General features: G+C 58.6%; 1 protein-coding gene and 1 long non-coding RNA gene across 3 annotated transcripts in view; one reads left to right on the top strand and one right to left on the bottom strand.

The window, feature by feature from the left end:
- The window catches only part of NEK6 (NIMA related kinase 6), an 86,411-nt gene that overhangs the window by 61,947 nt on the left and 8,459 nt on the right, over positions 1-16,005 (top strand). For both annotated transcript variants that reach the window (XM_047069280.1, XM_047069270.1), the window contains exons 6-8: positions 727-835; positions 1,226-1,333; positions 11,373-11,467. In XM_047069280.1, the coding sequence (XP_046925236.1) occupies positions 727-835; positions 1,226-1,333; positions 11,373-11,467 (312 nt within the window). The remainder of the gene's footprint in view (positions 1-726; positions 836-1,225; positions 1,334-11,372; positions 11,468-16,005) is intronic.
- Positions 6,085-9,365, bottom strand: LOC124504030 (uncharacterized). Its single transcript, XR_006960288.1, has 4 exons — positions 9,127-9,365; positions 8,500-8,722; positions 8,138-8,313; positions 6,085-7,912 (listed from the first exon to the last, which is right to left on the bottom strand). It is a non-coding gene; the product is annotated as an uncharacterized LOC124504030 (long non-coding RNA).

A 16,005-nucleotide genomic window follows, 5' to 3' on the forward strand; every position in this document is an offset into this window, starting at 1 on the left:
GGAGACTCCCCGGAGGGACATGGGTGAGGACCTCTTCCCCGTGTGCTCCTTCCGGGACCTTTGGTTACCTACGGCTCACTCAGTGCAGCTTGGGTGGCATTTTGGGTTTCGTTCTGTTTTCTGGAGCATTAAATATGTTTTTTCAGGCAATGAAGTAGATTAGTGCCTGTTGAAACTGGGGGGTCCTTTCAAGAATGCCCTGCCATTTCCTTGCTGCACTGAGATTTGCCGGTTCCCGGGGACAGGGCAGCTGGGATTTAACCACCAGGCATCGGGTACCCCCATTCTGGGCCAAGCTGGGGCGAGGGGCAGACAGAGTCCGTGCCTGTCTGCTCCAGCAAGGAGCTTCCCCATCAGGCTGTGTGGGAGGCGGGCATGTGTCCGGAAAATGACAGAAAAAGTGTGATTGAGAGAAGCCTTCAAGATGCAGACCAGGCATCCATTCTGCAAAGTCCTCTAGGACCTTCACTCTGGGCCAGACCTGCTCCACCCGCAGGGAGGTCAGCGCTGGGTGGGGGCGGACCGGTGGCCACAGAGGGCCGTCTGGGGCTGAAGTGTAGACGGGAGCACAGCACCCTCTGTTCCAGATGTATCGTTTGTTCAGCAGCCTGACCACCCGCCCCCGTGCCAGGTGCCAGCTACCACTGGGGACAGGACAGGGGCACTGCCCCGTGGCCACCTCCCTTGTGGCTCGTCCCCCAGGCCTGTCTGTCTTCCCCACTGCAGTACTTTAAGAAGCAGAAGCGGCTCATCCCCGAGAGGACGGTGTGGAAGTACTTCGCACAGCTGTGCAGCGCCGTGGAACACATGCACTCTCGCCGGGTGATGCACCGAGGTACGCGTCCACCAGAGCCCGCGGGGTCCAGGCACCGCCACTCCCCCCCAGAGCCCGCGGGGTCCGGGCACCGCCACTCCCCCCAGAGCCCGCGGGGGCGGGGGGTGGGGTGCTGGGCACCCCTGGGGCCCAGGAGGCAGCGTTCCCTGCTCCGGGGAGAATGGTCTGGGGACATCCGTGAGGAAGCTGGACCACTTTGTACTCCCCGGACAGGGGCGTGTGAGCATCTTGCCTGGCCTTCGGGGAGTCCGGGAGTCCAGCCCAGGGCCTCGCACGTGCCCATTCTCTGATTCCCCCGAGGACCCGCAAGATGCTCGACACTGTGGGTCCTGCCCTACCCGCCACCCCCCCAACTTCTGCCCCCACACCAGCTGCCTTCTTCCTCTGTAGACATCAAGCCTGCCAACGTGTTCATCACGGCCACGGGCGTCGTGAAGCTTGGTGACCTCGGCCTGGGTCGCTTCTTCAGCTCCGAGACCACCGCAGCCCACTCCCTAGGTAAGGAGGCCTGTGCACACATCCCAGCAGCGGCTGGCGGTCCTGGGCGACCCTGCGGGGAGATGCGAATGTTCACCCCACAGGGCCTTTGGTCCGTTAACGCAGGAACATACCTTCCTGAGCCCCAGTCTTTACTCACCTCTTCACCACAGTGACCCAGAGCGGGGCGAACTGAGAGGCCTCGGCTGGGGGTCCCCTGCGTCCTCATGCTGCCTCGCCGCCCGTTCCAGGAAAGGACGGCAGAGCCCGTCCGGGACGGCGGTCCCGTCTTTCTCTTTCTCCCGTCATGTTGCGTCCCATGGATGCCCCACGCTCGGTCCAGTCCTCCTGGTGGGGGACACTGGCGCTCTTTCAGGTTTTGGCTTTTACACTGCAGTTTTGAAGCCACAGGGACCAGGTTACCAGGGTCTCACCCAGCCGGAGGTGACATTGTCGCTGGACTGTGAAGGGTGCAAGGGAGCTTGTGGTGCAGGGAGCAGGGGACGGGTGAGCCGGAGAGCGGGGTGCACGGGGGCGCCACAGATGGGGGCGCCTAAGCGCCAGGCTCGCTGGGCCGGTACCGTTCCGGGAGTTGGAGAGCACCTGAGGGTTGGACTTGGGGATACACTTGGGCATGCATGGGTTTCGGGTTCCGTGAAGTAATGCCAGTTCTGAATCCATACACCGAGTATGTGACTGGGTATGAAACGTGGAATGTTGGAGGATGAGGAGTTTTCATTTGATTAGGAAAGAGAAACCGGGAGGCCCCCAGTGGAACACAGACTTGGGGGTCCCCTGTGCCTTACAGCAGGGCATATCCGCATTTAACCAGGGCTGGGTGGGAAGGATGCAGATATGGCAGGGGCATCCTGCTCCCAGCGAGCCTGTCCCTGGTTCTTGGAGGTGGCGTTTGCCGGGGAAGGTGCTCCTGAGGCTTACCTGCCCTGTGAAGGCTGACCCCCTCCCTTGGGAACCACTCTTTTCTCCGCGGCCCCAGCCCATGTGTCCCCCACCCTCTCCCCGAGTGCCTGCGGCATGCTGTGAGTACAGACAGCAGCTTCTGGTGACAGCGAGGTGTTCTCCCGGAGACATACTTTCCTGGTGGAATCTGTCACTGTTCATACAGGTCCTGATGGCTTAGAGGCTTTCGGGGTAAAGCACACGATCAGGAGAAGTGCACTAAGAGATCAGCAGCTCCGACCTGAGCGAGTGTGTGTGTGTGTGTGTGTGTGTGTGTCTGAATGTGGGGTGTGGGCAGGGCTTGAAAGGACGTCCCCTGTGTTTATGACACTTTACTCACACCTCCAATAGCCGCGAGGGTCCACAGGACCCTTCCTTTGTGCCAACAAGGAATCTGGAACCTGGGAGCTTGAGGGATTCTTCTGAGTCACATAGCAGCAGAGCCAGGACTCGAACACGGGCCTCTCCTCCGGAGCCCACGCTTCCTCCAGAAGACCAGGGCTGGGCCGTGGAAGCCGTGCTGGCTCTCCCTCCAGAGCCCCCCAGCCTGCCGTGCCGAGAGGAAGCCTTGTTCCCTGGCCCCCTCGGACCCTTCCTTATGAAAATCAGTGCTTCGGTGAGTTTGGGACTGTTTACCTCTCTGGTTTAAGAGCTTCAAAAGGCCAGACATTCAAGGGCAACTGTCAAAGAGAAGAGTTAAAGCCACTGCCTCTGTCCCCTGTCAGTCAGGTCCCTCCTCTCGGTCCCTCCACGGAGGAGACTGCGCGCTCGTCAGAGCCAGTTAAGATCACATCATTAGGAACGGGCAGAAATACGGGCTCGTCCGACAGTGTGAGTTTATCGACTCGGACTGGTGCACTTATTATATTAATGAGAAGGAATTGGAACTGGGGAAAAGGCTGCTTGCTAGGCCGGGGTCTTCCCGAGGCCTCCGAGCAGCGACTGGGCCCAGTGGTGGATGGAAGGAGCCCTCCTGGGGCCTTGTGCCCGTGTCCAGGGGACGCCAGGGAGCTGAGAGGCCGCAGGGGGCTTGGCGAGGCCCTGCCCCCAGGACCACTCTCAGAACCGAGGGCTGGGCTCCACCACAAGACGGCACAGAGCTGAAACCCAGGGCCCGAAGTCCCCCCACCCCCCCCGACGTGGGAGAAAGGCCCCCTCTCCACAGTGCGGGTCTGCCACAGCTAAGTCTCCTGCACACATTTGCTCCGGCAAGATATCAGACTAATTGCCGTTGCATCGTGACTCAGAAAGGGACTCGGGGGTCAGGGCTCCTTCACGCCCCGCGCGTGAGTATGAATTATGTATCCGCTGTCCCTGCACACCTACTATGTGGGGATGCTGTGGCGGGAGCCACGTTACCCTGGCAACTACCTCCTCTCCTGAGGCTGCTGACCCCCTGGCAAGGCTTATGCAAATCGCATCCCCTTCTGCCTCTCCCTCCCCCGGGCCCCTCCCCGCCTCTGTATTTGCTAACACGAGGCTGGCATGAAAGGGCATTAGTCATGCCATGGCCGGGCTGACAGGTGCGGTACCCAGCGGTGGCAGAGCGGCTGCCTCGGTGTCAGGAGTAGGAGCCGTAATTAGAGCGCGGAACAGAATGAGCGTCAGACGAATTACCAGGCAGCAGATCATATTTGTCAGGAAGGATTGCATACATAAAAATTAAGTGACAGTACACGCCGGCGTAATGAAAGAAAAATGAAAGATTTGCCCATACACAGCTCACAAGCTACAAGCAAGTGTCTGGCTCCGAGCAACGGCGGCAGCTGCAAGACAAATTGTAGGGCTGGGAGAGCAGGCCCTGCTTGTTCGGCGGCAGTGACAGGGCGGCCGCAGGCTGGGATCAGGGGTGGGCAGGGAGGCAGTCTGTGCCCAGGGCGCGTGCCGGGCCTCAGCCACCTCGCAGGGTCCGAGTGGGGGCAGCCCAGACAGGTACAGCGGTCAGGGCACGCTGGCTTTCCCAGGCTGTCAACCCCTGGCCTGACCACAGGGCAGAACTTCCTTCCTTCTCCCTTCTCCTGGCCGACCGCCCTGGCCCAGGGCTGGGTGCTGGAGATGGGATCCCGCAACCTTCCCTGCTCTCAGGAGGCCCCCAGACACAGCCAGTCCCAGGGTGGTGTGGGAAGGGGCAGGCAAAACTGTCCCCTGAGGGCCCCTGTGTATGGGCTGGGTGCCGGGCTCCTGTCTCTAAACTGTGCCCTGACCAGCCCTGGGGGGTCCGGGGCCGTGCCCGATCCTCCCAGGGCTTCCCCTTTGCTTCCGTTTTCTGTAGTCACCGACCTCATTGAAGACGTGAGTTAACAAAGAAGACAAGGCTTAAAAGATGTCTGAAACATGTGTGGCTTTTTAAAAAGTCATCCCAAACGAGGTTTATTATCTCCATTTGACAGATGAGGAAACTGAGGCCCAGAGGGAGGGATACCACATCCCTGTAGTCACCTGGCCCGCAGGGACTAGAGCTCCTTGAGGTGTCCGCTCCTCTCCAGCACAGCCACGGCATCCTGGGAAATGGGCTTGAGTCCAGATGAGCTTTCTGGGTGCCCAGCCACTCAGGGGAGAAGCTCATCTACCCTCCCGGCAGGGCTGCAGGCAGGGAGGATGGCCTCCGGTCCTTGCCATGCTGACAGTCCCGTGAGCGTGCCCACGCTTGGCACCGGGTGGGCCCTGGGGAACAGCTGCTGAGTGGGCACACGGACCTCACAGCCAAGCGCCCCTGGGGACCCCGCTTCGTGTAGATACGTCCCCTGGGCCACCTCCTGCCCGTTCCAGCAGCCAGGACGCTTGGGAGTAACTGGCCTAGAGAACCTGCTTCGGCAGGTACATCTGGTTTCTGAACTCTGATCTGGTGGAGGTCCCGGGAGATCACACCTGGCTGGCAAGGGGCACCTGGCTTGTCTGCCACACCCTGGCATTTTTCAGGGCACAGACTGTTCCTGGTTGAGCTGACACCAGAGAGGGAAGGAGAGGGTCTCAAGAGGACAGCACAGGAAGACGCGATCCTGGCTGGGAAGCAAACTGCAGCTCACCTGTTTGTCCGCTCATTCACCTGGCCGGCTCTGTGCCAGGCCGGCCCCGGGCCGTTCACCAGGAAGGCCCCTACTCTCTGGAACTTACAGCCTGGGGGCAGGAGGGGGGGCGGGTTGCGGAACCCACTTAGAGTCTCCCCCGTCCTAGTGCAGTTCTAATAATTGTACCCCGGGTGTTACGGGCGACAGTGCTGCAGCCTCCCTGGGGGAGGGGAGCATCTCCGTCCATTAACAAAGGAGGAAGCCCGGGTGCCGCCAGGTGGGCACCTTCGCGGTGCCCACAGGGTGCTCCAGCCAGAGCCCGAAGCGCGGCCGCCCGCCTTCCCATCCGACACCCCCGGGCCATCTTGGGTGAGACCCTAACACCTGGATAACAGGGTGCTGCACAGAGTGGCAGGGAGGTGCCTATGTGGCTGCCCAAAGATCCAGTGTTGCGAGGAGCAGGGACAGTCTGGAGAGGCCTCGAATGCCAGGCTGAGGACCTGGCCTTTCTCCCTTGAGGGGATAAGAAGCCAGCCAGGCATGGGGGGCAGGGGCCCCCGCCTTGGGGCAGAGGAAGGGTGGGAATAGGCAGGACAGGGAGGGCCAAGCCAGTCGGTGGGTGGAGGGGAGGGGAGCACTCTCAGGATGTGGGGGCCTGGTTGGATGTTGGGGGTGGGGAGGGAGTTTCCCAAGACAGGTCACAGTGAGATGGAAATGGGGGTCACAGGGCCCAGCCCGGAGGGAGCCAGCCACTCCTTGGGTTCCGGAATCTGGTCCTCACTCCTTCCTGTGTTCTTCCCCCACTCCCTCACTTGCTCGCTCGCTTTGCCCCCTCCCCCGCCCTCCTGGCTGCAGTCCACCTCTCCTTGGGGCCCGAGGGGGCCTCCCAGAGCCCCTCCACCTGCCCCTGTGGGTCAGTTGTCCTGTCCCCGTTTTCCAGAGAGAGAAGCCAAGGCTCCACGAGGTGGAGCGGAGGCCTCCGGGGACCCTCAAGTGCAACCCCTCTGTTGCACCACTGGGGAAACTGAGGCTGGGAGAGAGAATTTCAGTTCCCTCCTGCTGAGGGGTTGAAGCGCGTGCTGCCTCGAGTCCATGCGGTCCCCACCTCTGCCGCCACGATTGCACACGGGGTCCCAGCCCCCAGTCACACCTGGCGGGTGGGTGTCGAGCGGGGACCCCCATCTCTCCAGCCATTTTCAAAACTGCCGAGTGGGGAAGAAGTGCAGCCCACAGACGCCAGCGTCTCCTTCATGTGAAATCTTTGCCTTTTTCATATCTAATGAACACGTTTCAAACACGGCAAGCATCTCCAGACGCGGCAAAGTTTGTTTTGACAGGAGTGGCGCATCTCTGGGATGCGGCCCCTTTAATCAGCCTCCGCTTTGAGGTCCCACGTTCTCCTCTGATATCCACCCGGTTTGAAATCCGGGAGTTCTAGGCAAAGACGCGGGGAAGGTCGGGGTTTGTTAGGCTCCTGTTTCATACGCCAGCTCCGTCCCCCACTGCGAGGAGTGAGGGTGGGGGCTGGCTGGGATCTGGCGGGGCTGGGGCTCCAATGGGAAGGCTGCTGGAAGGGGGCTGGGGCCCGCCTGAGCGTCTCAGAGTCTGCGCTGCTGCTTTGCTGGCAGTGACCAGGGGCCCCTGGGGCAGGACTGGGGGCCCAGTCAGCTGTGGCCTTCAGGGCCCCTCCTCTTGTAGGCTTCTCCCAGTCTTCCCCAGAATCACCGCTCCCTTGGGGCTTGGGGATGCATCCTCCAGGGCCAGCCGCAAGCTTGGGATTTCTTTGAAGTGTCTCATTTTATCTTTAAAACTCATGCAAGTTGTGCATTATGCTTCGTTCCGTTTGAGTATCTGTTGTCAGTATAGAAAGCAGGTCTTACAGACTTATTCCCAGGAAAAGCTGACAAAACAGGAAGAGGTGCTGTGTTCACCCGGCGCAAGCTGAGCACCCCAACTTTAAGGCTCACTGGTGGGGTCAAGAGATCTGGAGAATCTGCCCAGGGGTGGGGGCACGAGGACCCAGTGCCCAGCGGGGACAGGCCAGATTTCCCTAAGTTAACACTTCGTAAGCTTGGTTGCTCCACAGGTGTCTTGGCATCTGAAAGCATGACCATGGGGGGGGGGGGGGCAGCCCCCCAGACTGTGACATGTGTCAGCATCTCCGCGGAGCTAGGGAGAGATGCCGTGTCCCGAGCGCTGGCCCCAGAGATTCGGATCCCACAGGTCTGGGGATGGGCCGGGGTCCACATTTTTAACAGGTTTCTACAAGTGATTCAGCTGCAGCTCCTGGTCACCCCAGCCTTTCTCTGTGTCCTTCTGGACACTTTCGGGGACTGGAAACTCACTACTTCCTGATGGGCCCACTCCTGGGAGGGCCCAGCACAACATCAAGGCTCAGTTAACACTGGATGCAGGACAGATGAATGGGTGGACTGATGGATAGATGAACAGACCATAGATAGACTGATGGATGGGTAGATAAGCAGACAATAGATGGGTGATTATGGATGGATGGATGGATGGATGGATGGATGGATGGATGGACGGACGGACAGGCAGATGGATGGAATCTGCAGCACTGGCATCTTAGAAGAAAGTCCACGTTCATCTGGGTGTTTGCCTTTCCCCCACACTGTGGAAACGGGTAGAAGCAGAAGGAGCCATGGAGAGGTTGGAGGTTGGGTGCAGCATGGGGGAGAAGTGGTGCTCCCTGACCTTTCTTTCCCCACGTTCCCCAAGGCCTTCACCACAGGCAGGCCTGAGGAGGGAGAAAGTGGTGACAGAAAAGAGGGACAACCCAGAAGTCCAGGCCTCACCGAGCAGCTAGCTTTCCCTGGCTGGGGGAGGGGCAGCTTACCTGGACAGCATGTGCAAAGGCACAGAGGTGAACTGAAGAGCAGGTAGGGTTGGGCTGGGGTGGCAGTATGAGGGTCTCAAGCAGGGGCCGGGCACTCGAAGTCTTCTCTTTCAGGTGGGCCTGGCCACGCTGCAGGGCATCTGTCCCAAGTTGCTCCCGCAGAGGCCCAGGTGGGTCTAAGATGAGCAGAGGACAAGACTGAGGGTGGCAAGAGGCGTCGGGACCAGCCTGTGCTCGCAGCGTCCAGGGCCTGGGTCAGGAGTAGGGGTGAAATGTGGCCAGGAGTGGACACTGCTGTCCCTCGCTGAGGGACAAGGCCCCTGACCTCCATCCACAGCCTTCCTGGTGCCAGAGTCCCTTACCGTCTGGTCTGAGAGCTTGTCATCCACTTCGTATTTGCCCATTCATTTTGCTCCCTCGTGACCAGAAGAGGTTGCATATAGGACGCCGTCTCTCCAACATGCATTTAAGTGATGGCTGCTGCCCTTGCTGAGGACTGCTGCCATCCAAGGGTGTTGGTGTCCACATACAGCACCAACCAGTAGGCTCCTCCACGGCAGTACATTAAACAGGCAGTGCATTAGGCTGCAAGAAAAAGGTGTTAACAGTGACGCGAGGACGGATTCATTGACTGTGTGAGTAGGCACTTAGAAGATGCCCCCCGGGGCCTGGTCCTGCACAGGGCACCGAGACCCTTTGGTTAACAAGGTCCTGCCCCAGGGCGCTCAAGCCCAGGGCAGGGCTTCCCATCACTGTTCACAGCCTTTACAAGTTGGCCGTGGTAAGTCCTCATCCGTCTCTAATGACTTGAGAAAACGCTAGAAGGTAATCAAGTTTTCAAACAGCTAAACTTTTCAATGTAAAGGACCGTCCTTGAGTTTGAGATTGTGAGTTCTCCCACTTATTCTAGTGTTAAACCGCCTTCTCTTTTTATAATAATAGTGCCACTGACTGGCAGTTGGGGTTTTGTACTTTTAAAACCACCTTACCTGGCAAAATCAAAGTTGCCCCAGGATGTCTTTGGCCCATGAGTTTCTGAAGCCTGGGCCCCTGCTTTAGGGCGCCTGTCGTTTTCCAGCTCACTGAAAGGCCTGTTCTTCCTCAGGGTCGCGCATGTTTTGTGACGCAGGACATCCTTCCATCGCAGGTCACAAGCCACATGTCAGGCTCAGCCTCTGCCAAGCTGGACTCCGGCTCCCTTTTTTTTTTTTTTTTAAAGTTTATTTATTTTTGAGAGAGAGAGAGAATGAACGGGGCGGGGGAGGGGGGGGCAGAGAGAGAGGGAGACACAGAATCCGAAGCAGGCTCCAGGCTCCGAGCTTCCGCACAGAGCCCGACGCGGGGCTCGAACTCACAAACTGCGAGATCATGACCTGAGCTGAAGTCGGACGCTTAACCGGCTGAGCCACCCAGGCGCCCCTGGACTCCGGCTCCTTACACAGACTCTGGCTGGAGCAGCAGCAGCCACCATCATGTCCAGATGGCATCTGCAGGCCAGTGGAAATGTTCTCTGAGTAGCAACCTTTAAGGTCTGATCGCAAAGCATCCAGGACAGTCATCCTCCGAATGGACTGGGATCAGAGTCTCAGACCACAGATCTGTTTACAAATCCTGACTCTGGGCCCCTCCTCCGCCCCGCCAAAGCAGCCCCTCTGCTGCAGTTTGCATGCCTCTGGTGATGAGGAGCTCACCTCCTCTCAGGAAACCCTCTCATCTTTGTACAATTAATTCCGCATCGTCAAGCGTGTGCCCCCTCTGCTTTTTAACTGAATTCTCACGTATATACATACCCTGTTCTTGATAAAAATGGAATCAGATAGCGCATGCCCTTCTGTCACGGTTGCTTTCACTCAACACCGTGTCTGCGAGATCGATCAGTTTCGTGGCTCCTGTTTGTTGATGTTTACTGTTCCATTGTGTGAACAGGCCACGTTAGCAGTTTATCCATTCTAGCGTCGATTGGCTTTTGTTTCTAGTTTCTGGCTATCGTGAATAAAGCCACTTTGCACATTCTTGATCGTGGCTCTTGATGGACAGAAGCACTCATTTTTCTTGGACATTGACCTGGGAACAGACCTGGCAGGTTATGGGATCAGCAGCGTTTTCAGCTCGATAGATGGTTTTCCAAGGTGGGTGTACTATTTTTTTGTCCCCATCGGCAATACGCGAGGGTTCCAGTTGCCCCCCCACATCATCAGGCTTGGTTTATATCTGTCTTTTTAACTTTAACCTCAGGTGGGTGGATGGTGGTAATTTGCTGTGCTTTTAATCTGTGTTGCCTTGATGAGTAATGAGAAAAATATCATTTCATGTGCTTATTGGCCGCTTGGAAATTCTCTTTTGTGAAGCGCCCTTTCAAGTCGTTTGCTAACTTGAGAGTGGGGGTTGTTTGTCTTCTACTTACTGAATTATAGATGCTTTAAAATATTCTGTGTATGGGGCCGTTGTTGGGTATATGTATGGAAGGACTGTTTTCTTCCAGCCTGCAGCTTGCCTTGACTCTCTAAATGGTCTTTTGGGGAACTGAAGTCCGTAATTTTAGTGAAGTCCAATTTATCAGTCTTGTCTTTTATGGTTACTATCTCTTTTCTGTCCTCGGTTTGATTTAAGACATCTTGGCCAACCCCAAGTCTGGACATGCCGTTTGGTGCCAGCCAAGGGTAGGGGCTAAGAGCTCACTTCCTGGAGCCTAAAGATCTGTGTTTGAACCGTAGTCCCGCCGCTTTTCTGAGCCTCCATTTCCCCATCTGTAAAGTGGGTATGCCTCTTGGGGGACTGTTAGGAACACGAATGTTAGGTCAGCATTAACAGGTTTTGGGTTTGTTTTTTTTTTTCCTTCCCACTGTTGAGAAATCTGGACTCTTCTAGGATTCAAGCACTCACCCTAAAGGACATTTGATCATTTGCTTTCCAGAGCCTGGCCACTGCATCCCACACCCCCGGGCCCTTGGCAGAAACACTGTCCCCAGCTGCCCAGCCCCCAGGCTGATTCTCAGGTCTGAGGAGGTCCCTGTCCCCAGGGGCTTTAGCACCCTATCCGGTGTGGGAGCTCCAGTCCTGCCCAGCGTCTCCTCTGGCTGAGGGGGGACAGGCGGAGAGCGAGAGGGGGCTGCCCAGGCGCCCGGGGAGACCAAGGCTGGATCTCTCCCCAGCCTCCACACCTTCCCCTCCCCCTTACGTCCTTCCCCGCACAGAGCATAAGCACCCACCCCTCTTCCGTCTTCCTGTGTTGCAGTGGGGACGCCGTACTACATGTCACCGGAGAGGATCCACGAGAATGGCTACAACTTCAAGTCCGACATCTGGTCTCTGGGCTGTTTGCTGTATGAGGTGAGTGTCTGCCTCACGGCTCAGCGGCATTCAGGGAGGCATGCGTGTCAGGGACCCAGCCGGGGCAGGGCTCCCCCGACCAGCTCAAGGTGGGAACCCAGGGATGTACGGTGTCCACCTGTGACATGGGCACCATCTGGGTCCTGTCCTTCACTCCACTCAGCCATCGTCTGCCTGAGTAACACCGTTGGGCTGGAGGACATTGTTAGATGTGTGACCAGTGGCAGACTGGGTTCCATGCCACCCTTGGGCAGCTCAGAGGGAGACAGACTAGAAACAGAGTCCAGTGTCTGCTTGTGGCACAGGCAGGGGGTCTGGTTGCCCCAGTTTCCCTGGTAACCAGGGTGCTCCTGTCCACTGTTTGGCATTCACCCATGCCTCAGGCTTCTGTTGGGGACAGAAGGGGTCAGCTCTGGCCCGTGCTTCTGAAGCCCTCACCACAGAGGGTGTCCACACTCTCCCGGGCTCAGCAATATGGGTCTCACCAAAGACCACTGTTCCCTCCCGTGAGCCATGAAATGGAGCCACCAAATGGCCACTTCCAGATGTGGTGGTCAATCTGGATGGAAGGACGGGAATATTTCTGAGTCTTGGCAGGCCCAGTCATGAGACGCCATGAACAAATAGAAGCTCCCGCTCATTCCGGCCAGCCACCCTGGGGGTCTGGGAGCACAAGCCATTCTTAGCCATGAAGCTGTTGCAGCCGCCAGTGGGAGGGCAGGGGGCCTGAGCCCCCCCGTGTCTTCACGCTGGCAGCCACACCCTCCAGCACCCTGGCCCCGTCGTGCTGGGCAGCTCTGGGATTCTGTGCATCCTGCTGAGCCCGCCTCTCCATCTGTAAAATGGGAATAGTACCCATCCTGCACCGTCAGCGTCCAGATAAATGCAACAACAGATGTGAAAGGCTTTGACAATCCTCCAAGGGCCATGAGACCAGAAAGCACGGTTTGCTTTCAAAATTGGAACCTTGATTATTTTTCTGCTTTCCCCGGAGCTGACTTGAGCACATGCGGGGTCTGGCTCAGAAGTGAGAAGCTGAAGAGGCCCCTTATCACGCTGACGTGGCCCGTGACCGCCAGGGCGGCGACGCTCAAGGTAGCAGCCAGGGGCCACCGGGAGTGTGTGGGTGCCACGGAGACTGGTTTCTTGGCTTCCTTGGGACTGTTGCCTCTGGGAACTGACCTCACAGTCCTCGGGCGTGAACTTAAGGAAAAAGCTGCCCACTGCTGATCCACGTGGGGACCGTGGTTGCCCCTGTGGTCAGGGCCTTTGGCAGTAGGGTCCCCCCCTCCCCACGTTGCTGATTGAGACTCTGAGGTCACAACTGATCCCTTTGCAAGGTTGAAACTTCGCAGCAACTCAAATGCTTTTAAGAGCAGACATTTCATTTTAAATAAGCAACCTAGTGGTTAAAGAGGAAGCCAGGTGGCATTTGTGCCTGGGACCCCCCTTCTCCCGGGGGTCAGCAGTGTGGGCCACCCACGGTGTCATCTTGAAGGTCTGAGGGGGAGTCGGACCCTGACTGTCAGAGATGGGGAGCAGACCTGCTTTCCGGGACCCCACAGGGCATCTGTGGTGGGAGGAATTCTTTTAATGGCCACCGAACGGGAGCAGCCGGGGTGCGGTGGTGCCCACCTGGTGGCCGCAGTGGATCAGGGAGCGCAGGGCAGTTCCTGGCCCCCTCAGGCGGAAGAGGGCTGCCTTCTGTATCCTTCCCCGTCCCTGTCTGCCTCCACAGCCCGGCTGCCGTGGGGTTTGGGAGTCAGAGTGGTTGAGCAGGGGGGTGGGCGGTGACCTTGGGAAGGACGGTGGGTGCGGGAGGGAATGTGGAGGGGAATTGGCGTCTTTAGCAACAAGAGAAAAGAGATGAAAGTCGGAACTCTCCTCAGCAAGGATGACAGGAGAGGAAAGAAACCCGCTTTTACTGGGTGCCCCACGTGCCTGCACATTCGTAATGGCCCCAGAGGGCTTGTTCGGTTGCATTTTGCCTACAATGAATGAAAGCCAGGTGGGCAAAGCTCCGGAGTCTCAGAATCTCTGGCACCGGTATCTGCCTCCCGAGATGAATCATGACTTCGGGGTCTCTCCAGCCATCTCTCCAAGTACAGTCTCTTCTTCAGGTGAACACCAGGGCCACCAGGGCTAAGGCCAGTGACAAAGCCAAGCCCACCCTCCCCAGGCTCCGTGCTCCTGTACCCACAGCCCTGCCCCCCTGCCCCTCTGAGGAGGGGGTTCCAGCCCCCCACTAACCGGGCGTCGTCCACCCCGGGGTCAGTCTTCAGGGGGCCGGGCTGCCGCTCCCGGTCTCCCCAGGACCAGGCAGATGCCCTCCGCGTAGCAGGGGGCGGGGCATGCGAGTTTGAATCCGACTGTGCGCATGCGTGCATGCAGCTAACTCACGTGGCTACGGTAATTTGGGTGAGAGCGCGCAGGATCCTGGTGTGGGGCCACTTTGGGCAGAAGGACCTGCGTTCAGAGCTCAGCTGCCCCCTCACCCCATGAAGGCCCTGGGGCAAGTCAGCGTCTCCTTCCAGGAGCTTCCGTCGCCCCAGTACAAAATGGGGTCACACCGTCCCTTGCTGTGAGGCACCAACAGAGCGTGGCTCAGAGAAAGCCCTCTGGCAATGGCAGGCAGGTCACTGAAGTTCATTATCCCCCGCCCCTGCCCCCCCCCCCCACCCGCTGCCTGGAGCTGCTGACCCAGTGCGGCCGATCAGTTGGTATCTACCCCACAACTGGCCACGTTTCCCTTTTTGCTTTGGCCAGCAGGAAACCAGAGTGCAGCTTGGCCCCCTTTTCCATGGAGGACTCAGCTTTATCCCCCTGCCCTCGTGGATATTGTCCCTGGTCCAGATGGTTTGGTCCTCTTATTTGTCCATTCCGGGCTTGGGATTTCCATAAGCCGCTTCCTGCCTCTGTGAACCCCGAGGGTCTGCAAACATAAACAGACAGACACGCAGGCCACCGACCAGGGTGTGAGCCCAGGGTGGGTGCGGCAGGCGGCAGGCTCATCTCCCCGGGGCCAGAGGGTGGCAGCTGGCTCTCTGTGCTTGTGCCAAGCCCCGGGCACAGAGCCGCCCTGCTCCCTGCCCGAGCCTTTGTCTCGGCTTCTGGAGGCCGATGCCCACCCAGGCCCGCCACACTCGGCCTGTGGGTTCCCGGTAGGCGGTCCTCTGGGTCTCGGTGGCACCTAAACGCGCGTCTAAACAAGGCAGCGTCCGCGTTCGTGGCTCACCAGCACCAGCCTCTCGTTCGGCCGAGCTGATTTACGTCTCGGCAGCATGGGGGGCCGCACAGCTGGCAGCCAGGGAGGGACGTGTTGGCAGTGGGAGGTCAATGAAATCAGTCAAGTCCTTCGGGCATTGACATCCTTGGGGACAGCGGGCACTGATCTAAGGACCTGGGCCTCCCACAGAAGAGGGCTAGTGTGGCTGATGTGGCCAGCCGTGGCCAGCCTCTCGGAGGATGTCAGGCGGCAGGGGCTCTGCTGCGGGCCACCACCCCTCTCCCCACACCCCCGGCCCCGCGGGGAGCGGATGTTTTCCCAGCAGACAGGGAGGGAGATGCATCTGTGCCCCGGGCTTGGTAATTGGGAGGAAGCATCCCGCAGACACGGCTGGAGCTCCCGCTAAGCAGCCTGTGGTGGGTTCCAGGAGCGCCGGCGAGAGGAGCTGTCAGAGGCTCCGCGCCCACGCAGCCCCTCCAGACCACATCTGAGGATTCGGCGTGGCTCCGGAGGGACACACCTGAGCCCGGTGGGGGCGGGGGTGCGTGAGGTCTGGGGTGACAGCACAGAGCGAGAGAAAACCTGCCCGATGCGGCCAGGCCTGCCCTTCCCGGAGCCCCAGCATGGACTGGAAGTCTCAAAAGCCCCCTGTGTGAGTTTCCTCTGGCTGCTGTAACAGGTTATCACGAAGTCGAAAACAACATTATCCGCTTACCGTTCTGGGGGCCGGAAATCCAGAATCGATTTCAGTGGACAGCACGTGTTGGTGAGGCTGGTTCCTTCTCCAGGTTCTAGGGAGAGCCCATTTCCTTGCCTTTTCCATGGAAAATAGGTGACCTGCATTCCTTGGCTCGTGACCCCCTCCTCATAGCACTCTGGCAACACGTCTCCTCCTCTGCAGTCAAATCCCCCTCGGCCTCCCTCATGTAAGGACACTTGTGGTTACATTTAGGACCCACTTGGACCACCCAGAAGAACCTGCCATCTGGGGTACTTAATTCGATCACATCTGCTGACTCCCTTTTGGAATTTAAGGTAACACGTTCACAGGCTTCAAGGATTAAGAGACAGACGTTTCTGGGAGCCTTTATTCAGCCCACCATGCCCCTTTCACGGCATCCCCGTATCCAGGGAGGAACGCCTGAGGTCACTTTAAGATGCTGATGTTGACCCGTGGCTAGTGAGGAGCTGCCACAAAGCACCGGCTTGTGTCCCCCAGGAGTGGGCGCAAACCGGGATCTGTCTTGAAAAGGTCGGCACCAGGAGAGACCGGCCAATCGGCTCAGCAGCGGGGAGCCCCGCCAGGCCAGCG

Source organism: Lynx rufus, unplaced genomic scaffold (assembly GCF_022079265.1).
Source record: "Lynx rufus isolate CCGP_SWC_20201006 ecotype Redwood Valley unplaced genomic scaffold, mLynRuf1.p SCAF_10, whole genome shotgun sequence".
NCBI lineage: Eukaryota > Metazoa > Chordata > Mammalia > Carnivora > Felidae > Lynx > Lynx rufus.